This window comes from Haemaphysalis longicornis, unplaced genomic scaffold (assembly GCF_048455015.1).
Source record: "Haemaphysalis longicornis isolate Haplotype H1 unplaced genomic scaffold, Haemaphysalis longicornis Haplotype H1 scaffold_4, whole genome shotgun sequence".
Taxonomy (NCBI): domain Eukaryota; kingdom Metazoa; phylum Arthropoda; class Arachnida; order Ixodida; family Ixodidae; genus Haemaphysalis; species Haemaphysalis longicornis.
Genome location: NW_027526361.1, coordinates 88917251 through 88942757, shown reverse-complemented (window position 1 = coordinate 88942757; position 25507 = coordinate 88917251). Strand labels below are relative to the sequence as shown.

At 45.1% G+C, this 25507-nt stretch overlaps 1 protein-coding gene across 1 annotated transcript; it reads left to right on the top strand.

Annotated features, from left to right (window-relative positions):
• The first annotated feature begins 315 nt into the window (after positions 1–315).
• LOC144179006 (cytochrome P450 3A24-like) lies at positions 316–25369 on the top strand. The gene is made up of 14 exons (XM_077707168.1): positions 316–673; positions 1312–1408; positions 2869–2921; positions 3707–3803; positions 4579–4695; positions 7012–7100; positions 12615–12757; positions 16367–16482; positions 16557–16701; positions 19017–19177; positions 20463–20554; positions 24139–24282; positions 24403–24565; positions 25072–25369. Exons 1-14 carry the CDS (start codon positions 609–611, stop codon positions 25150–25152), a joined length of 1563 nt encoding a protein of 520 aa, XP_077563294.1. The 5' UTR covers positions 316–608; the 3' UTR covers positions 25153–25369.
• Positions 25370–25507: the final 138 nt, after the last annotated feature.

The window sequence follows — 25507 nt, the reverse complement described above, 5'->3', positions numbered from 1 at the left end:
CCCGAACACTGGAACCACGTATAAATTCGGGCGCCCATCAGCTGGAGCAGAGTCCGGCTGAAGGCAGGTTTCCATGGTGACCGCTGTTTCTGTGCTCGACGCCGTCGCCGGGCGCGTTGCTCAGAACGGGAACCACCGGCCTTGACGACGTCTATCGTTCGGCTCGTTCTGGTGCCCACTACAGGGAGGGTGATGGAGGGACAGGTACGTTTGTTTTCTGACGGGGGAAAGAGAATACTACTTCCTTCATGTTTTTCTTTTCTCTTCCCTTCGACACCACCGGACACCGCCCTCTGCAAGGTAGAAGGTGCGGCCGGGAGCGCCAGAGAGCACCGCCGTCGCGTTACGGCCTTGACCGCCTTCACGGCTTTCGTTCCTAGCGCACCATGAGCGCTTCCGCGGAATCGACGCGTACGCTTGCACCGCGCCTCGTATCTGACTCGCTCTGAGCTCACAGCACGTTTCGCCGAATGCTCATCAATGGTGTGGTTTCCCCTGAGATAGACGAAGTGCGGCTCCTCGGGGAGGAGTGAAATCTAAGGAATCGTATTGATGTGAAATCTGAGTTCTCTAGTAACCACTTGGTTGTGGTCACTGTGCCGCTCACGATGCTTCTCTTCGGTGTGCCAGACTGGATAATACTCGCGGCAACTGCCTGCATCCTTCTGTATCTGTGAGTATTCAAGCGCTGCCTCAGCTGCGGACTGGAAAATAAATTTACACCGTTTTTAAAAGCGTGCGTTCTTGGGTGTGTGCGTGTGTTTTTAGTCGTAACACATAGAGATGGACTTAAACTAACAACTTCTTTAGGAGGATGTGGAATTCGCTCCCCAGCGCATTGTTTCGTTCTATCCTGCTGTCATCATAAAAATAGCCAGCGCGAACGGAGCTGAACCCTACACCGTGTACACAAAGCAACGCCTCAGCCAGTGAATGTGCAGATGTTTTACGGCTTTTAGGTGTCCTTAGGCGAAATGTATACATTTTGGTGTGCAGTGAAACGAACATAACGTGGAAGACAATTTGCAAAAACCTGCTTTGGGAAAATTGTATTGTTCTGATTAAAATTTACTCATATATTGTCAGAATTGCAGCAGAAGAAGGGCTTCTGATTCTTAAATATTAAGTTGCGCAGTTAAAGACATTCCAGTTAAGAACTTAATCTTCGCTGGCCGTTCAGTGTATTTGTGCGTGATTTCTTCAGTAGCTGTTATTCGCGCACAGAAAAATAAACTGCAGAGCAGAAGCGCTCAGTATTACTTACAATTTGGACGCCTGCAGCCAAACAAATTTGTGCTCATTGCATTTCAGATACGCTTCCCGTGATCGGAATTACTGGAAGAACCAGAATGTTGTGTCGGAGCCATTTGCTCTCATTTTTGGTCCCACGTTGAAGACATTCCTCAGAGTAAGCCGCAAAAAAAGTATTCGCTTTGTCAAAGATGTAGTCTGACAAAACGCGGAATCATGAACAAGACTGTGAATGAAAAAAAAAAAAGGTGTCTCACAGACCTTGGAACAATATATAATGACCATGATTTTTCTGGATATTTATGGTATATTTTGAGCTCTGTTAGCAATTATTTACAGCGTTGAAGCTTCGCTGAAAAATTTTGTGTTCAACAAACATCACGTTCTAAACTTAAATTTGCTTGCGACGTATTTTTCTTACTTTTGGAACAAAGCTAACATTATCTGGGCTGCGAACTTCAGCATTGTGTAAAAAAGTTTACAAGATATTGTACAGCAGTTCTTTTCAACGATAACGAAACATGAATGTCGTCGCAAGGGCTGCACCCGAATCCTGTCAAAGTATACTTACGGCAGCACTAATAGTTATGCCTTAAGAGGAGCCCTGGCCGCGTTCTTTACGTAAGGGTGTTCGTTCGAAGCATGTATAGCAAAAAAAAGTTTCGCTTCACATCTTTGCTTCCGGTAGAGCACCGCCGCTACGGAGTAAAGCTTTGAAAACTGCTATTTCCTTCTGCCCCTCAGTCTTTTATTTCGAAGGTTTGTCACTACTACTGATACGTAGCTATTACTCCCAACGCAGGATGCGTGAACACTAAAAGCAGAGATAAAAGGTTCCTAGTTAATAATCAGACTGTTATTTAATGTCATTATGCGTTGAAATTTGAACATCCATCCTGGCCTGTTTGAAAATAAATGACCTCGCTTTTATTTGCGTTTACGGGTTATCCATGCAGAAGGGCAGAAAGCATTGGCTGGAGAGCACGAATGGACCTCATCTACTGTTTACTATAAATACCAGTCAGTATAAAACCTCTTTGGAATAGGGTCTTGCTTTTGCGCGTTAAGTTCGCTTAAAGGAAATGCGGGAACATACAAACATACAACTCGGTATTCACTTGAAGGCTGAGTTACGATGAGAATAACGATGAAAATAGTATCAGGAAAAATTCCACAGGTGCTGTTCGCGTCCTGAGACATTCAGCGTGCCAGCTGATCTCCAAGACCTCTCTTACTATCGTAATTCGTTTATGAATGATCGTGGGCTATCAGTGAGATCAGTGAAATGAAGAATGTAAAAAAAAACAGTAGCAGATTTGTTATAGCGGTAATAATAGCCAAAGTTTAAGGGCCGGGCATTTTTATGCAAAATTCTGCTATCTGCTTTCTCTTCATTAAGCCGATTGTTGTTCCCGAGGCTACTTTCTTGGCGATTTTTGCCAAAGGTCGCTTCGCGCCACTAAATACCAACCATCATCATCAAGATACCAAAGCTGCTGTTTCCGACCTTTGGGTTCTAACAGACTTACGTGTCCGTTCAAATGTGTCGTGGAGCCTATTCCCTGCCTGTTTCTCTCGTTGACGAGGATAAATTTCATTATTTTACTTTCGTTTCAGCCTATGCACGAGGTCGACTTCGCAAGATATAAGAAATATGGAAAGCTCTTCGGGTATGTTTACAGCGAATGTTTGAAATAAATATTTCATGAAAAGCACGTGACTTTCCACTTCAATACTTAACCAGCGCAAATAAAGAAGTACGACGCAGTTTTAAATGAGACTAACGCACTCATGTTCGGAGTCGTGGAGCCGCAGAAATGCTAGGAGACTTTCACGGTAGATATCTCATATTGTGTTGGTGGATTGGTAAGGACAGGTATATTTATATGCTCAGATTTCCTACCCTCCCTTCCCTCTCCTCAACCTCTTCATACGGTCAGGGCAGTAGCAAAGAAGGTGGAATTTGCTGACATGTATACAGCATGTGGGGTATTTGAATAAGAATGAGAGAAGAGTTGATTGCCCCCTACATCTCCTCCATCTGTTCTGCATAACACCCGCCACGCCGACAGCATGCTTCGGATCGCTGCTGTACGGAGTGTGCTGCCCCAAGCAACTCTCATCTTCCCTCCATCTGTTGCAGGCAGAAATCTCGCGGGGAAGGGGGTGAATAATAGATTGATTGCATTCTTGCAAAAAATACTTGGCCATGATAGGAAAGTCATGGTGGTTCGATAATTTTTCTTGGCATGATTGCGCTGCGAACTGTTTTACCTCACGAAATAGGCATCCTTGCAGGCATACAATCGTCAAAATGTTTTTGTGAGACACGGGAAAAAATTACTCGTCATTGCATGCGTGTTGATGGCTGTTCGTAAGACATTACTGGGAAGAGACGGTCACTTCACCGGCTGAAATTGCCTCACGTTATGCGGTTTTACATTGCCACTTGCAGAGGCTTCGAAGCTGGCAAGGCTATTCTCTTCGTGGCGGATCCCGAACTTGTGAAGCAGGTTTTAGTCAAGGATTTTGCATTATTACCTAATAGAAGGGTAAGCTGACCTCATAAACCTTCCTGAAACTGCGAGATTACAGCTGTTATCAGGGACAGTGTACACAATACCAGAACACTGCGGCTCTGGCGGCGAACTGATTCAGTCTGTGTGCTGTATTATGCGTGATGTCGGTTGTTCAGTACATGTGCCCGATGTTGAAACTCTTTTTATTTGATAAAGCATACAACATATACGCCACTGCAAATTTTATTTCTGGCACTTCAAAATACAGGAACCCGAGCAGCCACAGTCAATTTGGAGCTGTGTTTTACGTGTCTCTTGATATAATAGGTTACCTATGACTTGTCAGGTCAAAAATAAGTAATTAGAGTACTGCAAGATTTAGAACGAGGTGTCGCCGTGATATATCAAATATAAATAGTAAAAGCGGCCCGGGGGAGGCGGTTTATCTGGTTATGTGCAACCTAAAAATTCTCCGTGGATGTGGCCAATAGCATTGTATTAGACATAAAATTCTACTGAATAACGAGCCGTCGCATACGATTTTCACGAAAGTTTGATCTGGGCTGTGGCATCCCGCAAAGCAGCACTAAATGCTTCCGTTGGATAACCCTCCACAACTGATTACATTTTCCATGTGGTATCGAATGCTGTGGCTGGTATTAACACTCTTCGTAGAGCTGTAAAATGCTGGTTGTCGGGAGTTTGACAAAGTGCATACCTAAGTTCGGAAGCGAGCATTATTCCAGTAAAATAATATTATCACGAATATTGCTTCTCTTGATTTTTCTTTTTCTTTCTCTTCTCGCAGTCGTTCCAATTCAATGAGCCTCTTGTGGACAACATGATAGGCTTAGTCCCTCTGGAAAAATGGCGTCGATTGCGTCCTGCTGCCAGTCCAGCCTTTTCAACAGGAAAGCTTAGAAAGGTGCCTGTGTTTTTTTATATTTATTTCATATATAAGCGCACCAAAGATTTGTGACATCATACGAGTGCTCAATGTGAGAAATGTTCATGATGATGATGATGAAGTGGTTGTTGGGGGGGGGGGGAAGGGGGGACAGAGACCGGTAACTGTCTGGCGTTACGCCGACACCTCAACCGGCCGAACGGAAGCGAGGAGGGTGGGAGAGACGAAAGAGTAGGTAAAGTGGGGGGGGGGAGGGGGGAAGGAGTAGGGAGAAGGTGAATGGCAGGTAATAGGGGTCGCACACGCAAATTTCGCAGTACAGTGGGGCAGTCGGAGATGACAGGGTGTTACAGAAGGTTGGTGGGTGGCAATGAGTACAGAATAAGAATACAGGGGGTCACACCAGAGTTAGCTGGTGGCATTGGGAACGGGAACATCGGAAACATAAATAATACCAGAGGGATACCACAGGATCGGCAGGTGACATCGGAAACAGAAAATAATAACAGAGGGATACGACAACATTAGCGGGTGACGCCAGAGTAGAATAACATGGGGGACTCAGTAGAGAGTGTTACTAAAAAGAAAACAGTGTAAAGTGGGACATTGGGTTCTGCCTGGGTTAACAGATGCGGGAACCGCGAAGACAACTGGGGGGAGACGTAACAGTAGTAGCTGTACGAGCAACAGATAAATTCGACAGCTGGGCCCTTGGCACGACCGGTGCTGCGAGGGAAGAGAACAATAACAGTAAAAAAAAAAAAAAAAAAAAAAGAAAGACGGTATGATAATAATGATAATACTGAAAAGGGCTGTGTAGTGTGTACGACATTGGTCACTGCGCAGGTTAATAGGAGGCCACATCGAGATTAGCCAGCTGTGCTGGGTACGACCGACATTTCAGGGGGAGTAAACAGTAGCAACAAATGTTCATAAAGAACATTTTAAATTTAAAAGTTTCGCCATACTGAGACAGATGCGTCTTTTTGCACATTGTGACGCAAGATACGAAACTCTGCGAGAAATCGAGAACTTCGGACTTGTGCGTTACCGTGCTTCTCGCGTGAACTAAAAAGAAAAGAAAATGAAACGGAACTAGACGTTGTTTTTGGAGTACAGATTACTTTTTAAAGCGAAGCTTTTGTGTCCTCACTGATGCTGTTGTACGCGAATACGCCCTTCAGAAAAGCCATCTTTCTCTGGCGATGATGAGTGAAAGAACTAAAACCCTTCTCGTAATAAAGTCCTCTTTCTCTGCCGAAGTGAAAGAAAATAAAAACCCTTCCCGTGGCCGGAATGGAACCTGGGTCCCTCGCGTTCTGAAGCCGGCGGCTACCCGAGTGCTCTATTTCGGCGTGGTCGGAGCGAACGCCAAGCAGCAGATATCTCTATTCGCGCCGTACACCCCAAACCCAAACGTTGAGCCTACGGAGTGCACACCTGATAGTTGCTGTGGGTATACTCTAGAAAAGAGGTGCGTACCTCCAAAGTAGCACATACTTGCAGTGTGAAATTGGACAACCAAAGAATCCATCACGAGATAGCTTCTGGTTGAACCATCGTCGTTGTTAGACGGAGGGGTGTATCATTTTTTCCTTATACCGTAAATTTTTCTACGAAAAATGCATTCATACATTTGTGAATGTTGATAGCCATAATGGATTGCTTTCACAAAGAGGCGAATGAAATATTGTTATTAAGCAATCTGAATGGCCCAGGGGACCCAGGGGAGTGGTTATGTCTTCTTCACGGGAGCCCATACGCAGCTCGCGCCGCCTGTGCTCTGGTCACACGCTGAAACTGGGTAGGCCAAGAGGGGCTGGACAAAAAGATCTCCTTATGCTCTACATGGGAAGTCAACGAGAGCAGGGGAGGGTGTTCAGAGCTAGAACCGTACAATATTCAGTGTCCCAAAACCTGCACTGCAACCTTGCTACATTCAATATCGTCTAAACAGGATATTGAGAACCTTACGAAGCAACGTAGGTCGCTTGTCGATCCTCCATACCTTTAGGCAATCGTTGCAAGAGTTGTAAACACCATTTTGGGAGTGCAATGCTTCATGAGTGAGCTTTCATTATAAATTTGGCTTTAAACTTGGAAAAAAGCAGTATTTAAAATAAATCAGTATGTGTATGAAATTCACAGGGTAGGGGATTTTAAATTCTTGGCATATTAATGCTTCTTAATTGAGCCCGACAGGGAACTTTGCACTCTTAAAACCCTGTTCAATTTGGGACCACTGAATGCTGTTTTTTGTACTCCGCTTTGGTTAATCATACTGGTCAGTTCATCTTGACAATTGTTCTTACTCAGTGCTTGTAACACATGCAGATGAATGAACTGATGGAAAAATGTGCAGTGGTTACTGCTGAACATATCAAAGATGCAGCGTCGAAGGAAGAGGACATAGACGTCAGAGAGTAAGTGCCTGAATAACTGACAAGCTTATTTATCGAGTAAAAAGTGGTAGTCATCCTTGTTCCCGTATGCTTTCAAGTCGACCCTCATACGGCTGTTACAAGCATTAGGGCTAAAATACTGCGCCAAAAAAGAAGTCGCAGTGACCCTGTCCAAAGAGCAAACAATAAAAACTTAAAGCCGTTCCACTCAATGTGAAAGCTGTCGGAAGTGCAGAGCAGTGATTCGCCATAATGGGTGGTGGCGCCGTTATCCGCTCACTGCTACCACACATCACACACTTCGCCGCCCTGTATCACTCTTCTGTTGATGAATATGAAAGTAAAATTTCCTGCCTTCGTAGTGCTCGTGCCCCCCCTGGATGAAACTGTGCCAGCGGGAGTTCTGTTCTTTTTGTGCTTGCTTGAATTTCGTATGCTCGAGCTGTTTTGCGTGATTTCGAACGCGCTATTTTTCTCTTGCGCGGCTGGAGCCTTTCTGCGTCATTTCGAACGCGCCATTTTTCTCTTGCGGGGCCGCTTTTTGTGCTTACTATTGTAAAAACTAACCCAACGAGCGTTCCTAAGTAAATGAACGTGGGGGCTGCTAGCTATATACACTGATTTTGCCTAAAATGTACTGGAAGTTTTCTTTGCGCTAAACAACGGGGAGATGTACGACTAGCGCCAGCGGTTCGTGAGGTTCGAACGGTTATGACTATTTTATGACTATTTAAACTGCGTGGTTTTCGTAGCCTCACAGTGACTCCCTGACGAAGGTACACCAGGCTCTCCGTCTGGTATCTCGCTCCGCCGACGGATTCCGGCAGTCGCTTGACATCGACCGCTAGCGAACTACGACGACAAGGCGAGCCCATAAACTGCTCTGCACTTAAAAGAAACTCTTCTTGTCAGCTCTCTGGGGCAAGATAAATTCGCCATTATTCTACTATGCAAAAGTATGTGTGGCCCTGTTATACGTTCACTTGTTTAGTACTACACCTTTGCGCGAACAGACATGAAATTCCAGTATATGAATCGTCCCTTGCTGTGTCCTGGTTCTGTGTCCTGTGTACTAGCTGTGTCCTGTGTCCCTCGTGGGAAAATGTCCTGTTTTCAAAGAATCATAATTATTCAGCGGCCACTGAGTGACATGAAATTCTGTGTTTTACGGGTACCCTTATTAAGCCTATAGTTGCGAGAAGTCATACAAAAAGATATACCTTTAAAACAGCAGACCTTTAAAACACCGAAAAAGGAGGAAACTGTAACAATTTCCATAAAACAGGCGAGTTTGGAGTTGACAGGAGTCTCAGCTGACTATTAAAAAGACACTGAAGAGAAATTTTAGAACTTCTGTTTTTGTTTACATTGCGTAGACTATCTCAAATAAACACAGTTTTTATCGTTTATCCGTTCAGTGAAACAGTATTTAGTTTATAAACCCTGAAAGAAGAAAAAATACCATGGAACATTTGCGGCAGCCGCAAGAACTACAGCAGTGACGCGTATTCGTTTGGCGATGTGAATGAACGATGTCAAAAAATGGATAACGTTCATCTTAAGCGCAAAAAAATACACGGACACAGAAGACAAGGACAAGCGCTTGTCCATGTCTTCTGTGTCCGTGTATTTTTCTGCGCTTAAGATGAACGTTATGGAATACCAATTAGCCCGAACGCAAGCCCTTCTCCAAAAATGGAGTTCAGAACAGTTTCGGTTTCGATTCTGGGCAACAACAGGTGGCATTCGACGTAATCGTTGGTTGGGCATTCGCGATAGCTCAGGAATCGGCGTATCGCGCTTCTGCCTTGTTGTCTACTGTAGAATGGGTCAGAAAGCCTCCCAGCACCGCTTACAATCGTAACGCACACTAGCTCAGGTATACGCAGTGGATGAACGCCCTCCGCGTCATCGGAGACGCTCAACTGTGAGGCGATTCGCCCCCATTTTAGGGGCTTGCCTGGCTCGTCCCTGTGTCATTAGAGGCGTGTTCGCACCAAGTCGACAGTCAGCTAGTTCGGAACTGTGCCTGCAAGCGGTCGGTGCTTCTGTCAACACCACGCCAACGGCAACTCGCCAGCGTGCCGACTGCCAGTCTGCCGGCCAGTCTGCCGACCAGTCTGCCGACTGGTTCGTAGAGCAATGGAGGTTGCAGCGTAAAATGGGGGATGGAGTATAGAAAAAATCCTCTAAATAAAATTAAATCAACTAGAAAAATACAGAGGTCCGAACGGAGGTTCGAAGTAAGACCCCCCCTCCCCAGTTTTTAGGAACGAAATATGAAGTATATATCATATACGCTGTTTATTTCTTTTTAGTTTCAGCATTCCCAGCAGCTTAGATGAGTATTTCTTAAATATCGCTCGTGCAGTAACCGTCTCCCAAATCTTTACGATTATGTTACCACTACCGACTGCAAACTTTAGGGTGGAAAAGCGATCGCGAATGTGTCGTCGTCCCACCAAAAGGCCCGAGAACTTGCCGACCAGGCCTCGGAGGATGTGGAGAAACCTATACCTGTTGGAACATACCAAGAAATAACAGAACATTACGAGCTTAATCGACGGAATTTCCCTCTACCTCACCAAACCTCTTGAAATCTAAAGAAACAACAGACTCCTACAAACCAACACCTTCCCGCATCCAATTAGGCTCCACCGGATATCCCCCTCCCAATACCCAGCAGAATGCAAATACTGCCAAGAACCTGCTACACTGAGACATATTATCCTGGAGTGTAAAAAAAAAAAACAAGCACCCACCACCTCTTTCCCGCATCCCAAATCCTCAAGAGCAGTGGAGACACTGCTGTCCAGCCCCTGCCTCTCGGACCAGCTTCTGCTCACCGAGAGGGCAGCCGGGGCTAAGACAGCTTATATATTCTCATTAAGCGGAAACCACACTTGCAGCACCATAAATGCTCTAATAATAGACGTTTTTTTCTCTCTCTCTTTCCTGCTGACCACTGTGCTGGTTCACCCACGCAAAAGCTGCTTCGCGTGCCTTGGTTTTATTTACGCTTTACAATAAAGGTTTCGGTTGATTTTTAAATGGAAGTTGAAGTTGAAATTCGTTGTTTCAGTTAAGTACAATGGCTGAAAAGGCGGGAAAAAAAGCCGCTGTACTCACAGATTGAAGGAGCTCCCAGCTATTTTAATTCCTTATTACTATTTTAATTCCTAACTTCGCTGACTCTTCTTCCGAACTTGAATTGGCCGTAGATTTCCTACTAGCGTACATCGTGCAGACACATGCCGCTTACAGCTCCAGTAAAGCGATGTCGGTGAAGTGTCGCATGTGTGCTTGCGGGGTGCTATTTTGACTTCACCGAGTTTAGTAAGCTTGATACAGTCAACAAACTAACGAACTAAACCCAAATTCTTCCGGGCATGAGTATTGTCGTGGCTTAATATTAACTGAGCGATCGGATCGCATCCACCCGCCGGCGACCGGCCGATTCACTTTGTCGGCGAGTCTGTGAGCCGCGCAGTCGATGCAGTCAAGCGAAACGTGCAAGAGTAAGCGTCATACCAAACTTCATAAGAAATTGCCGAGGAGGACGCAGAGAGGAGGACAGCACTTCCGAATTGATTTTTCTTCTAAATAAAGTCGCGGAAACGCACCCATAGCGAACAAGCCATGACCTAGGGACTCCAGACTTCAATCTGAGCGACTAAGCCCACAATGTGTACAAATCATTTCAGTGTCCCTTTAAAATACCCCTTTTATAGTAAAAAGAAGGCTGAAAGCTAGTCCGTAGCACGTGCGCATGGTTAACAATCTTGGAGAACACCTCAGATGGCAAAGCGTAAAGCAGTCACATGACAATCTAACCTTTTAAGTCGAAATCCTTGCATGGCACGCTGAGTGAAAAGGGCGTCATCGGCGTCTGTAGCGACTTTTTAAAGGGGCCATGCAGACAAAATGAAAATTTATTTTAATCCGAAGGTTTTTATAGTATCCCCAGCGCTTGTCCGGCCGCAAACGAGGCTTTAGTCACAGAGAAGTTCTTCAATTTTAGTTAAAATTTTGATTCTCCGGCCAAATAGTGTCGTTCGTGACGTATTTTATGACGCCAATAGGGCAGGTCTTCAAACAAAACGTTAGTACGCGACTTCGTCTGTAGCAGTCTGCCGAACACCTTGTTTACCGTCAGTCATCCTACCTGGCGCCACCATACTGCGCAGGACCACTGTCCGCCTTTGCTTTGTTTCTCGCCGTATTTACACTTGGCTTGTCAGGTGGTAATCGATTCGTGAAACATGGGGTATGCTCGACAAACGGGATCACGTAAGACGATGTCGCTTAGACCAATTGGACAGTGTCGTGTGAGACAACCCCAAAGCGCAGGACTGCTTTGCAGCCATAACAAACATAGTGCGGGCAGTACCATCAGCAGTTCGCACTGGTGCTTCTATGTGTACGTGTACTTCCGTGACTTCTATTGTTTACCCCACGATTCTTACTGCTATAAAACGAATAGGCATTACATTTAAGCGAAAATAGCTCGTTCTGCAAGCTTATGAGCCCTGCTTAACCTGCATTTGCTTTTGCCGGCCTCAGCCAATCGCACAGCTGGGCATATTATGTCATAGGTTCGATTGCGGGAAATAAGCTAGTGATTCGCATTGTCATTCCTTTTTTTTTCTTCATAATTACATAGCTCGTTTGAAGAAGTTTACGCTAAAAGTGGTGTCAGTATGATTCTGACGAGGCAATCTTTCAAATGAACCAAACTTGTGTTTTGTCTGCACGGCTCGTTTAATTCCCATTGGCGGCGCCGTGTTTTGTAGCGTTTAGCTAAGAACCAAGTCAAAGAAAAATTGAACGCAGTTCCACCCAGTGGGAAATCAGCTGAAACAGCGTAACTGTGGTTCTATTGTGTCGGCTTGAACATAATCGGGCACTGACCAGAGAACGGCAGCGTCGTCGCCAATCAAATTTTACGCTTCGCCCTGAGGAATCGGCAGGTAAACGCCAGCGGCGTGAGGCCCCCTCCAGGGGTAGGGAGAGGAACCCCCACCTACGAGACCACGGCGCCCTCTATCGGTGGTCTGGGAGCCTGCTCGTACCACTGCGTGAAGCACATCCTAGAACAGACGGGGGAGAACGGTCGACCTACAATAGCTCCGCTGCTAAAAGAAGCCAGTGGGATTGAACAGAGCAACGCGGAAAAGACGAGAGTGTCACTGGTTAAACCGGTTTGAATTCAGCAAGCGGCACGCTGAGCTCCTCACCCCGCCAGCTTCGGCTCCCATCACCCAACGGCTGAGCACTTAACGGCCATCCGGTGCGCATTGCACAGAGCGGAGCGCCATGCGGCGTTTCATCGTGAACTCGGCGACGCACCTCTGGACATTATTGGTTTCGCATTTACTATCACAAGTAGTGCTTATGTGCCCTCGTATTTCTTTGAAACTTTGTTGTGCTTGTTTTATAAAGACTTCCATTTCTGTTGCCGGCGGTGCATTTGATATTCCCGGTGCGGGCCGTTGTATCGCTTACACGAACGAATGCAGTTTCTTCTCCATGCAGGTACACTGGAACGTACGCCTTAGACGTGACAGCAAGGTGCGCATTTGGTATGCAACTTGACTCGAAATTGGATTCAACCAACGAGTTCGTAACGAAATCGAAACAAGTCTTCAGGGGCACCACTCTACGGCTGTTCGTGACGAGTGAGTGGTTTATTATAAAACGCTTGCAGGTGTTTTCCCATATTGCGATCACGTTCAACCTGCCTCGAACGACAAAATACATTACTTTGCAAATAGAATCGCGGACTAATAACGTACAGGGGCCACCAGGGCTTTTCATCACCAAGTGCCTACACAATGTGCCCAGGAAGTAATGCAGAATTTTCCAAATAAACTGCACAAAACTTCGGTGACCCAGCTCGAATGTGAGGATTGTTGTTCCGCCATATCATGCTGATGTCAAAATGGGGTTCAGAAATGCTTCGCGACTTAGTGGTTCACAGGCTGTATCGTTTCCCCTCCGCCTCAGCCTCGACGCTTGTTCGTGCTTTAAAATGTCAATGAAGCAAGCAAGCAATCAAACAAACAAAAATACCTACGCTTGCTTGAGTAGCTCCGGCTCTGAAGCTATGAAAATAGGCGAACTGTACCGCTTTCTAAAAAGCACTAAATTTACGCAAAATTTATCGTGACGTGGCTATGTAGCCCTGGACCACAGACTATAGACACACTTAATGACTACCAATAAATGGGGCGAAGTGTAGGCATTTGACTCTGGGATGCCTGGGGTTGTGAAGGCGGAACAGTTGGAGGTGCCGTTTGCTATCTCGGGACGCAGCGAGTTTCTTCTTGTTGTGCCTTTACTTGGCCGTGTTATAGTATTTGTTGTACTTCTGCGTAAAGCACTGCACTTGCCCGGGCAGGCCAGAAAGCCCAGGTCTGACCCGGCCCACGGGCTGGGCCGGGCCACCCGAAGTGGATTATTGGCGGGCCCGGGCCGGGCTCTGGCTCGACGCCGTGGGCCCGGGCCGGGTTCGGGCTTGAAGTGTAGAAAAGATCATTAAAATGAATATTTTTAGTTTATTTTTACGCGCTTGATGTTAGTTGTACGAAATGGTTTAAAAACGTGTTTTGCTAGGTCTGATAGTCACGATACTGTAATTTTAATGACGTTTTATGTACTGCATCAAGATTTTATATTTCGGTGTATAACATACCAAAGACAAGATTACAAGGAATGCCCTAGCGGGGAACGAATTAATACAGACAACCTGGAGCTGTGTACCTAGGTTTATGTAAGTACATGTGTCTTTTATATGTCGCACCAATTGGAATGCGGCTGCCGTGGCCTGGAATCAAACTCCCGTGTTACAGAAACACCACCGCTTAGCAACCACTGCAGGTGAAACATTTCAACGCACGCACATACTCGCGGTTTCAAATGCGGAGCAAAAAATTTCAGCAATACCAACTTGTGGCCGAGACAACCACGTGAAGTTGCCAAGAGTCTGGTCATCAAAGGTGATGGTGTGTCTCGTGTAAGAATACGAGCTATTATTGCGCCGATGTGGCGTGGCTGCAGACGCTGTAAGCTAAACTACGTGCACTTTTAAACCTTTATTTTCTGCGTTTCAGTCTGATTGCCCGCTACGAACTGGTCCAAATATAATAAACAAATTTTCTTCAGCGTTTAAAACTGGGCCTGGTCAGCCACACGGGGACCCTCCCTAGGCTCAAAAATAAATGATCGGGCCGGGCCGGGAGTGGGTTTGAGACGACGGGCCCGGGCTGGGTCCGGGCCAGGCTCACTTATGAATGCCCGGGCCCGGGCCGAGCCCGCGGGACAGGGGTTACGGGTCCGGGTCGGGCTCGGACTTCACAAAGCGGGCTCGGGCTGGGCTCGGGCCTCAAAATAAGGCCCGTGCAGTGCTCTACTTCTGCGTTGTATTCGTGTTTGTTTTTGTTGTTTTAATTTCTATTGCTACCGATGACAGCGCCGTCGCATTTCCCGGACATCGCGCTGCGAGTTAAGTGTATATATGGTAGTTCAAATATTAGCGAGGTGGCCAGGCATTTATTTATTTATTTATTTATTTATTTATTTATTTATTTATTTATTTATTTATTTATTTATTTATTTACAGGATACCTACATCGCAACGAAGGCATTTTTGTGGGGGGGGACATGCAAGATGTACAGAACAGAGTAGACAAACACATTTATACATTCATACACTTTTCCAAAAGCACTTATTTATAGTTGTTAAAAAAACGAACACCACTTTGATCATAACCGGGAGAAGAAAAGATTTGTATTGTGAGAGCGAAGTATTGGGCATCCTTGAGAACCAGTGCTACGTACATTATTTAAAGGGAAACCCTTACACCGAGCAAATCTAATCTAAGCTACGTAGTAAAGCTTTCTTAAAAGCTACACAGTTGAAGAAAAAAATTATTGTGCTCGACATTTGGAACCTGGCAACGTTGCCTGGCGTCGTAGGCTGCTTAAGGAATTGACCTAACAAGAGGCTCACCGTTTCTAGTTCCAAAAAGAATCGTTTGGGAACTTGAAATGATGGGCAGGAATTAGTGAAATTTTTTAAGAGGAACAACTTTGTAAAAGCAAGCTGCTCGTACATTATCCCGAACGTAAATAATGTCATATAGATGGAAAGAAAATTAATATAGCTTTTAATAAACTCTGCAAATGAGGAAATTCTCGTGCTGTTGCTCCTGTCTGGAACCAACGACATGACCTAAAGGAAAAACTTACTCTTCCGTGAAGGAAAATTCGTTATGTTCCGCTGATGGCTTAGAGTAGTAACCCTAAACTAGAGGGATATTTTTTTCGTTTATGATGAATGTGCTGTGAAAGGGCGACTACGTTTTTTGGGCGTATATTTCCCTGTCTTCACATGAAGCTTCAGACTTTAAGGGGCGCCCCGTCAAAATCCGGCCAAATGCCTGTTAGGTTTAACGCGCAATTAGAAAAAATGTTTACTGGAATGCTCATGACAGTCTTGTACTCATGAGCAACTTGGAAAAAAATGCAATATTCCGAAAGCTCATAATTTATGTCGCGGAGACAGTACTTCAGCAAGCATAATTGAAGTGTACGTTATTCTGAAATGCGGAAATACGCGACAGACCCGTTTAAAGTAAACCCCGTAATAATGTTCGTTTAGGTACCAGAACTGTTTTTAAGCATTATGGTGGGATTGACTTAATGCTTTTTTCCCCTCGGTAACTGCAAGCTTTCTGAAAGCTACAGCGATCGCGGGATGCTCTAGGATTGTTCCTAGCAGCAGGCATATGTTGAACTGTTTTCATTATTATTGTTGCGATGGCTTTTATTTAAAAGCGTTAGCGCGTACTTTGCACCTGAAAGGCAGGCCACTAATACGGCGACACAGCCGCTATGACGACAGTTAGCCTGCAGAGAATAGCCGGGCCTTCTTCAATGCAGAGATAAGACAACCGTTTTTTCATGTGTTGTCTGTTTGATCTGACGTGTGTAGAGTCACCGTACTTGGCTCAGATAATTCGAAAACACCTGATGTGGGTACTGGACGTGCGTATTTTCAATTTCGAAAAGCGTTGCGATGTTCATACTTAACGTTCATACGTTTCGCAAGTGAAAGAAAGGGGTAATATTGGGGCTGTACTTGTTACGCACTTCTCAGCACAAAAAACAAACTTATTTCGACTGCACGAATGAGTTATGGCCCAGTTGTGCATTTTTAAACGAAAATGCCCGCAAAAAATGCAAAATTGTTTCAAGTGTTTGATTATTGAATTTCAACCCTCCAGTTGCGTTCCCATCCATTGCAAGGGCACTTCGGATCCGAGCATTTAACCCAGAGATCTTCCAGTACTTCAAGAGCCTTTTCCAAAACGTCATGAATCAGCGAGAAAACGAACAATCTGTAAGTCAGTTGCACTAGATCCTCGTGCAGGTTGTGTGTCACCGCTTGACTAAGCTCGTATTCTACTACTTCAGCGCCATGAAGACTTTCTGCAGTATATGATAGACGCACAAAAGGCGCAGCTCGCATCTGAAGCAAATGCCCCACCCGAACGTGAAGACAAACTTTTCGACTTAGACTCAGAAGTCACTCCGGACACGTCGTTCTTGCCAAATAAAGGTATGTGTGTTCGTACGTTTGCACGTTAAGCTTCTGTATTCTCTGCGAAGTTTTTTTTAATTGCAAGAGCTTGCCCTACGGCATAACATGAAGTTCTAAAGGTAAAACATTGCACCAGTTCCACGCAAAAATCCCAGAAGAGACCGGTACGGGGATCCCCATATCCAACGCTTTAGATCTAGAGGTCTCCCAGGATGGAGCCCTGTGACTCGAAGGCTTTGAATTCGGGCGTTTCTGAGACCTGAGAAAGTTCACAACAGGTGTTTAACGTCAGCTTCTGGCGAAGGAGTCACACAGAAGGGGCAGGTGTCCGCAAACGGGGGTGATATCGGCCACGCCAAGCGTGAGTAACTGGTGGGGATAAAGCCTACCTTTATTCTGCAACGATTTGAAACAAGGGGCAAAGCTAATGGGGAGTACAAGAACTACGGCCCGTTTCGATTAGGCGTTTTTATTGTGAACGCCTCCAAACATAGAAATAAACCAAAATGTCTGAGCATACAGAGCACCAAACAAACAAAACATCAGACAATACACCAGGTACGTATCGTTGAGTGCGCCCGCTTTTGAACTCCGTACATGAAATTGTGTTTCGGTGTCCGCGCTTGAAGTGTGGTAGCCTTTTTTTTAGCGACTCAAGCTTTTGCACTAATTGAACTGGACATCTTGCGTATCTAAAAAGGCTACAAATTAATCTATTTGCAGAAAGGAATGCAGGAAGTTTGCGTAACACTGCCATTAAAAGCAGCTTTAATGAAAGTTGATGTAAAAATAGAAAGAGTTATAAGATCATATTATGATTACGGAGACAAGTTGGCTGCGCTGGTGCGTGTCTTTGAAATCTGATGGGAGACTGCGGTGGTAATTGCTCGCGAAAAACTAGTCGTGCAATCGGAAGAATAAGATTGTCCTAGGGTGAAATATAATACCTACTTGTAAGTATGAGGGTGTACTGGAAACAGAAGCTTATATATTGTTTCACTAAAAATAACCTAGCCCTTTGCGGCTAATTATTTGATTATAAAATTCCAGGCGCTGCCATAAAACGCAGTCTCAGCTTTTATCATTTGGTGAGAAAGCTTGACTGCATACATAGCCGCCGACGTTCAAGACAGGAAGCTGTACAACGCCACGAAGATTAAGTGCCGGGATAATAATTGTGAAGAGAAAGAGAAATCGAGTAGAGGCGTGCGTTTAGGTCGAGATGAATAATATTGTGTTATTTTTGCGACCTCCGTAATTGATTAAAAGCGTGCGTACGAGCCGAAATAAAGAATATCGTGTAACCCCACACAGTTAACGCGGAGTACCGGGGCAGCAGCTAACGCAACGCCGAATCTCCCCATATTTGGAAGTCGGCACATGGTTATTCCAACCAGTTGTACAAAACCTGTAGCTTCTCATTGTTAAACCACAATTTACGGACAGACTGCTTCAAGGTATCGTGCCGGCACGGTGTTAAGGTATCCGCGTCGTGGGTATGGCACCTGAATACCGACTTATATTATCTGGGCTTGTGTCACTAGATAAGGTATTAGAGTACCGCCACTGAGGCGCGCAAGTCAGCAGCGGCGGCCATTTTGGTGTTTATCAGTGTTACGAGATTTCCGCATCTACGGCCTCGCCACTAACTTCGGCGGGTTCATTTGTTAACAGTATTGGCGAAGATGCAGCAAAACGGCATCTTCGGACGCACTTCTGCTGCTGAAATGCTGTTAGACCCGTTATCTTTGTATCGAATTCAGAACGACGTCAGTCGCACGCAGCCGCAGAGCAGGGAGGACAAGCTAAGCATACCAGAGTTGACCGACTAAAACGCATAAACAACATGGCGGCGCCCATGAAACAAATGTAACGTAATACGAACTGACCAGTGATCATGGCGGCGGCATGGAATAACAGGAGAAAAGAGTGCCAAGACTCTGAAACCTTATCTAGTGACATTACTCTGGGCTAAATAATATTAGGGAGTTGGACGACTTAATTTATGCTCATCTTGTTGAAACAGCACGTGTTGCGGAGGACCAGCGTCATTTTCTTGGCCGCGTGTCCTCCTGCGTACCCATTCGTTTCGTCCCACGTTCAATAACCCGCTCTTTAAACAACATGGCTATTTAAGGCGCACCTTTGGGCCATTTGTCGATGAGATAACGAATACTTGCTGAATTTGTGAGACAAAATTAGAGAACAAGAAGCGAGGACGCACACCTCTGGGTCTTAAGTGCGCATTGGCGTTGTGCTCGTACCTCATTTTTTTTGACGCCGCCACAAGCAAACCTAGCTGCAGAGCTCTGAAGCCTACGCTTTCCTCGCAGGTCTCACGGAGGATGAAGCCCTGGCCCAGTGTGTCTCCTTCTTCGTTGCTGGTCTCGACGGAACCACTGGCACAATTGCGAATGCCCTCTACTTGCTCGCGGTTCACCCTGACAAGCAGGCCATCCTGAGGGAAGAAGTGGATGAATGCTTCGCAACTCACGTAAGCGCAACATCAGGGCAGGCTGAGCCATGCCAGACTTTGTCATTTTCTTGTTAGTAATGCCTCTTCGCAAACGCAATTAACACGAACCAGCGTGAAAAACATTTTTGTTTAATTCTACCTTCCAGAACTTTTTTTACTACTGAATATATTTTCAAATGGGTGAGGTTACGGGGAGAATAAATATAAAAGAGACAATACTCCTGGAACGTGTTTCTAAGCGTAATAATAGCTGGTATTTATCATCTGTTCTCTTCCTCTGTATCGTTATCCTACATCCGACGCACCATAAAGCTTTCGCTCGACAGGTACGAGTTGTTAGTAAACAACGAATTTTGCGTGGTTGTGTGTCCGACTTGGTAATGTTTTAAGAAATTCCCTGGTCTGCTCATAGACTCTAAGCAACAACACAAGCCATAGATTGTTTGCATATGTCGTGGACCTGTTCACTTTGAGATATTTGTATATTTTAGCTAAGTTTTTAGTCATCAAAGCAGGCGCACAGAAGAAATAAGTAACTGTTAAAGCAGCTGATTGGAGCTCGCAGTTTGATGGTGTGGTGTCAACTAGACTTTGATGATATCAACTTCCATTCAGTATTCTTAGTGCTTATCATAAAAACATATACAATTCGGTTTAGTGTGACCGTAGACTATGCTTCAAAATGATGAGGAGTCTGCAGTTTTAACGTTGTTTTTCAAAGCACAGTTTTGGTTACGCATGAACCAGGTACTGTGAGTAAGAATCAATGGAGGGGGGCTAGAGCGTGCAATGTTGCGGGTTTGACACATTCCCTTTGAAGCCCCCTTCCATGCGGAGATTAAATTTGATGAAGAGACGATTAGGAGATGTAAGGAGATTTTAGGGGATTTAAGGCTACGGGTTGTTAAAATCGTCAGGAGAGTCTTCCTTTATGGCACACCTCATGGCTTAGCTGCGGCTCCGTTTCTTAGAAGTCCAATTATAATTTGAATGCCTTCCCGATTGCATGGTTGGCTGTAAAATGAATTGACGGAGGTAGAAGGTAGAAGTCATGATATGGCGGTGCAATTTATACTAAACAATTCTATAGAAAAGCCGCTGTGTGAGCTCGTGGAAGCTGGGGTCTTGCGAGTATTTTGAAATCTTGTCAAGGGAAACTCTGAATGTCTTATTAGCCTCGATAAATATTTTTTTTAGAAAATAATGCGTAATGTACAAAACCGAAGCTATGAAAGCAAGACATGTGCATTTCACGGCAGTATATATATATATTTCAATTTTTGTTTCTGTTTTTATTGTTCAGGGAGACTTTCCAAGCCTGGACGCAATCGCAAAGATGAAATATCTCCACTGCGTCATTTCGGAGTCGCTGCGCCTGTATCCACCGGCCTCGCGGTAAGTTCACGGATTGGGCGTTGATTTGCGCACCATTGCAAAGTTCCCCGCCTCACTATATTCATGTTCGCCTAATTAGCCCTCATACCTACAACCTACAACCTACAAAATCTACAGCCACTGTATGCTGCCGGTGATGACTTACGGAGCTGAAACTTAGCACCTTCCTCAGAAAGCAGCCACAGCTTGAAACAACTTGGCAGAAATTGAAAAAAAAAAAAGCTTACGTTGGCTAACGGGCCATGGAACGAATAATGTTAGGAGTAGCACTCCGGGACAGGAAACGAACTACCGGATTCAAAGAACAAACTAGAGTTGACAATATTAAAGTTCAAATAAGGAAAAAGAATTGGACTTAGGCTGTCTATGCCATGATACGAAGCGACAAGCGGCGGACAATAGGAGTAACAGAGTGGATACCAAGAGATGGGGCTAGGAGAAGGGGAATACTCTTAACCCGATGGAGGGATGAAATAGTGAAATTGGGGGGTAAACTGTGCACTCCAGCAGACCAGGACAGGAGTGGTTGGAGACCAATGGGAGAGGCCTCCGTCCTACACTGAATCTGAGCAGGCTGACGATGACGATGACGACGACGACGATGATGATGATGGTGATGAATAATTAGCCGTCGTAACGTTTGTCACGCAGTAGTTTTTATCAGCGATGTGATCTGAGATTGGTGCCACGCGGAGCACCGGAAGGAAACATGTGTCAGGTGTCCATTACGAGCGGGAAAGGTTGCCCATTTTTTATGACCATCAAATTAAAGGCGACGTTAGCACGTACGTTGCGTCAGGTCATGCTGTTCTTCTAATGTAACTTGTGTGGTTTCTTGGATGAAAGCTGCCTTGGAAGCTTGACTAGACTGGAAACCAGTGAGATTCTCTGCAGGAATTTTTTTCTTTCGCTATGCGTACAAAAGTGATACGCAGCAGGGCGCCATTGCTTCACGTTTTGGGCACTGGAACTTTAAACCCTGTATAGTTTCACCATGAAGTCAGAATACCGAGAGCTGCATTCGATCTTAACTGACTAAGCCCTTAAAAAAACTACGTTATGTGCTCTTGGCCTGACTGGTAATTATACAAATTGTCAGCAACCAATATCTTTCTTAAACCTACTTTTTTTCAAATTATCCTACAATGGGATCATTAAGTTTCGAACACCAGAAATGGAACTCACATATTTCATTTCCTACTCAAAAGGTAGCGTTTAAAAATAGTGAACGGCCAATATTAGCCGCTACCTCTTATTCTAAAAAACTGTGTACAAAACAAAGTTTGGAAGCTTTGTGCAAATGGTAAAATACAGGCACATTTTCAGAATGCTCTTACTTTATAAATAAGGTTTATTGCCCACGATTTTTCATAAAAAAAGAAGAACTTTCGCATCGCATAAAAAATACTGAACCTCAACCGCCAAAGCGCCAGAACGTCTAATTAAGACACTCTGCTCAGAAAAGATTCAACATTTATGGCACTCAGTGTTCTGGGCCTTCTTGACTCAGGATGCCTGGCTGAGCCTGTAGATCATAGAAATTTAGTTTAAGCATGTGAATGTTTAGTGATTTTACAGCAACCATTTCTTTTTATATGGCGGCAAGAATGTCAATCTGAATATTATTGGAGGTGTATTTCTTTATTGCAATGGGGAGAATTCTTTGCTAACTCTATAGCGGTACGCCTGCCTCGTAACAGAGAAGGAGCTAGACTCGCACTGCGCATGCACGTTGGTGCGACACTACACGCTCCTTCAAATTCGTATTCAAGATATGAAGCAATCACTTGCATACAGTTTTGAAGACGCGCGTCGCAGTCGCGCGGATGTCAATGAATAAGGCGTAAACGAGTCATAAGGACGGTTAGCCTCCGTGCTTGTAATCAACCATGAAGACTACAACATCGACGACATGCACGAATAAAGTATTCAGAAAAAAATTGCGTAGGGTTTGCTATTTAGAAGAGAGGGAATAGTGACGTCGACCATTTTCCAACGACTAAAGGAAACGCCAAGAATACAGGTAAATAGACTTTACTCAATGTAATGAGAAGTAGCCTTGTGACTGTCGCACGATGTTTTTTCTTCATCTTTATTTTCAGAAGATAATTCGTATCGGCTTTGAATTAGAAACAACGGAATACATTTACACCTATGAACGGGCTATTTTTATGTAATAAGGTTGCATAATTGATGAAGCAAGCAAAGGCTCGAACATTCATCCGCTTTTCGTTTATTTTATGTAGGTTCTCGTTTGCGTGATTTATTGCTATTTTTATTTGTGCTGCTTCAAAATTACTGAACATGCGCCCCACACAGCACTCTAGAAAATGTGTTAGGGCCCGAAACTTTAACCAGTTGCGCACCATTGGTGCAACATGTCGTGCGGCCGTGTCGCACCTTTGTCGCAGGTTAGCCTGTGTGATGACTTCCAGTATCCAACTCGGATCATAAGGACACTCTATTTTCTGTGAATCATAAGCCTGGATACTGGCTAAAAATGTTCTTTTTGAAAGCTCTCCGTCCAATGCATTACCTTTCCTTCTAGAGGTACACATCTACCTTCCGAATTTCGAAGTAACAATGTATGTCCTGCGCATTGTTTTAGATGCGACGCTGAGAGGAGCATCTCTTGCCGGCGGCCCTGTCCTTCCTGCGTCATCGTTGTCCGCGTCCGCACAGCTGCGTCTCTCCTCCGCTCACCCCCTCTCCTCTCTGCGATAGCGAACACTCTCACCCAACATGTGCAGGTGCGTGGCGCAGCGCATTCTCACTCCGCCGGTGGGCGGCGCTGCGCGCGGCGCTGCGCACTGTGCGCATGTGCAGTACTCTCTCTCTCCGCGGTCTCCTCTCCTTCGGGTGCGCTGCGCATATAAGCGGAATGCCGCGCTCCTGCCGGTCTCTCAGTCGACGGTCGCCCGCGCTTGCGCTTGCGCCTCATCCCCTCGCGTGGTACCCAACGATGTGATTGAAACGCAATTCACGTTCACTACGCGTTTCACGCAATTCAACTAATCGACCCAACGGAAACACCCAACGGAACCCCCTTCAGCGTCGCATCACACCAGGGTTCCCGCGAGGGGAGGTGGGCGTATTTCCTTATACACGTTGAATGCATTCTTCAGCTCAAAGCCGCCCGCCCAAACATCTTTTTACTATTAATTAATATGACTCGTAATACAGTGGATTTTCGTCTGTTTCAGTACTTAACAAATATCGGAACCACCGCGTACATCATTATAATAATTCAAATTTTAGGAGTTTCACGTGCCGAAGCTACACCTGCACTACGAGGCGCGCCATAGTGGAGGGCTCCGGATTATTCTTGACCACGTGGGGATGTTTAACCTTCACCGAAATCTCGCTCCAACACAAAAGGAGCCACCGCGGCAGGGATCGAACCCGCGTCTATGGTTTCATCAGCGCAACAGGTACATCATTTGGAAGATCACGAAAACAGCACCGACTGATCAGCCCTTTCGCTGCACTGTCCACAAAAATACAACTGTTAAAGCAGTCTTGGGTCTGCGTGAGACGTTTCCGTTCTTCAAGGGCACTAACTCCGTGGTCGTTGTTCTTTTCAGAGTTGAAAGAGCGGCGTCTGAGGATTACGCTCTTCATCACACAGGGATTAAAGTTAGAAAAGGGGATCTAGTCGCCATTCCAGTCTACGGTATGCACCATGACCCGGAATACTTCCCCGACCCTCTCAGTTTTAAGCCTGAAAGGCAAGTGGCAAAATTGCTTTGTATAGAAGGTCTAACTTCTACGCATATTTTTCCGCAGCTTTGAAGAGATGCGCGGTGGTACGAAATGATTCATTATGATGTTGTATCTATTCGTTGCAGGTTCAGTAACGAAAATCTTCACTCCATCCAACCGTACACATACATGCCATTTGGGGCTGGACCACGGAACTGCATCGGCATGCGCTTTGCAATACAAGCTACGAAGGTGGCAATACTGTACACCATTCGCAATGTCGAGCTTGTTAGAACTGAAAAGACAAAAGTGAGTACAGACGCCCATAAACTATGTGTTCAGTTAGTTTTATCGCAGGCGTTTAGGTGAAAATTGCGCGCAGACTGCGTTTCGGTTAAGCAGTTGATTTCAGTGTCGATTCTTATGCTTAATTTTTTCTTCTACTAGAATGAAGTCAACCATTTTTATTTTTATACCAACTACAGCCTGGGAAAACAGAGGAAATGGTGTGTGTGCGCGCGTGTGTGTGTGCCTGTGTGTGTACGTGTGTGTGTGTGTGTGTGTGTGTGTGTGTGTGTGTGTGTGTGGATGTGTAGGAAAGAAAGAAAGAGGGAAAAAAGAAATTAAGAAAGAAAGAAAGAAAGGAAGAAAGAAAGCGACAGTGTGGAGTCCACAAGGTGGAGCATACCTGTACCTGTAGGTCTATTAGACCTGCCGAAGTCCACTCTCACAATTTAGTACGGTCTATGCGAACGATCTGTGATCTTTTCGCCTATACCGTTTTCAGTTGCGCGAGATTGCTTTTCTCTTTTCAGGTTCCACTGACGTTTCACAGGGGGATGGGCGGCATGAATGCGAAGGATATCACCGTAGGCGTCAGAAAAAGGGTGCACTGAAGTGCATCTGTTATTTTCAATGGAGCGTTTGTTTGGAAACCGAGAATATGCTTAAGTAGTCCATAAAGTAGACATGTGGCCCGCACAACAAAAAATCGTTCCTTAAAAATGCTTTTAGGCGCAATACCACCCATCACATGTGACTCGCTACGAGTACACAAATATTTGAGTACGTTTGCACTGTGAGAATTCAATAAAGTGATCGTGTAATAAACCACGTTGTTCATCTATGATTTATAAAGTGGCAAATACCACCGGTTCGTCTTCCTTGAAACAGACTTGAGAATAAGAACGTATCGTCAGCAGGCTGCACAGACTTGTTATCGGTGTACTCAACCAGCACGCGTCTCCAAAT

What these genes read in the sequence shown, in the direction of transcription:
- LOC144179006 (XM_077707168.1), top strand. Translation starts at nt 609, where the DNA reads ATGCTTCTCTTCGGTGTGCCAGACTGGATAATACTCGCGGCAACTGCC. An exon ending in CGTTGAAGACATTCCTCAGA is followed by an intron (nt 1,409 to 2,868) that starts GTAAGCCGCAAA and finishes CTTTCGTTTCAG; the next exon opens with CCTATGCACGAGGTCGACTT. An exon ending in ATGAATGCTTCGCAACTCAC is followed by an intron (nt 19,178 to 20,462) that starts GTAAGCGCAACA and finishes TTTATTGTTCAG; the next exon opens with GGAGACTTTCCAAGCCTGGA.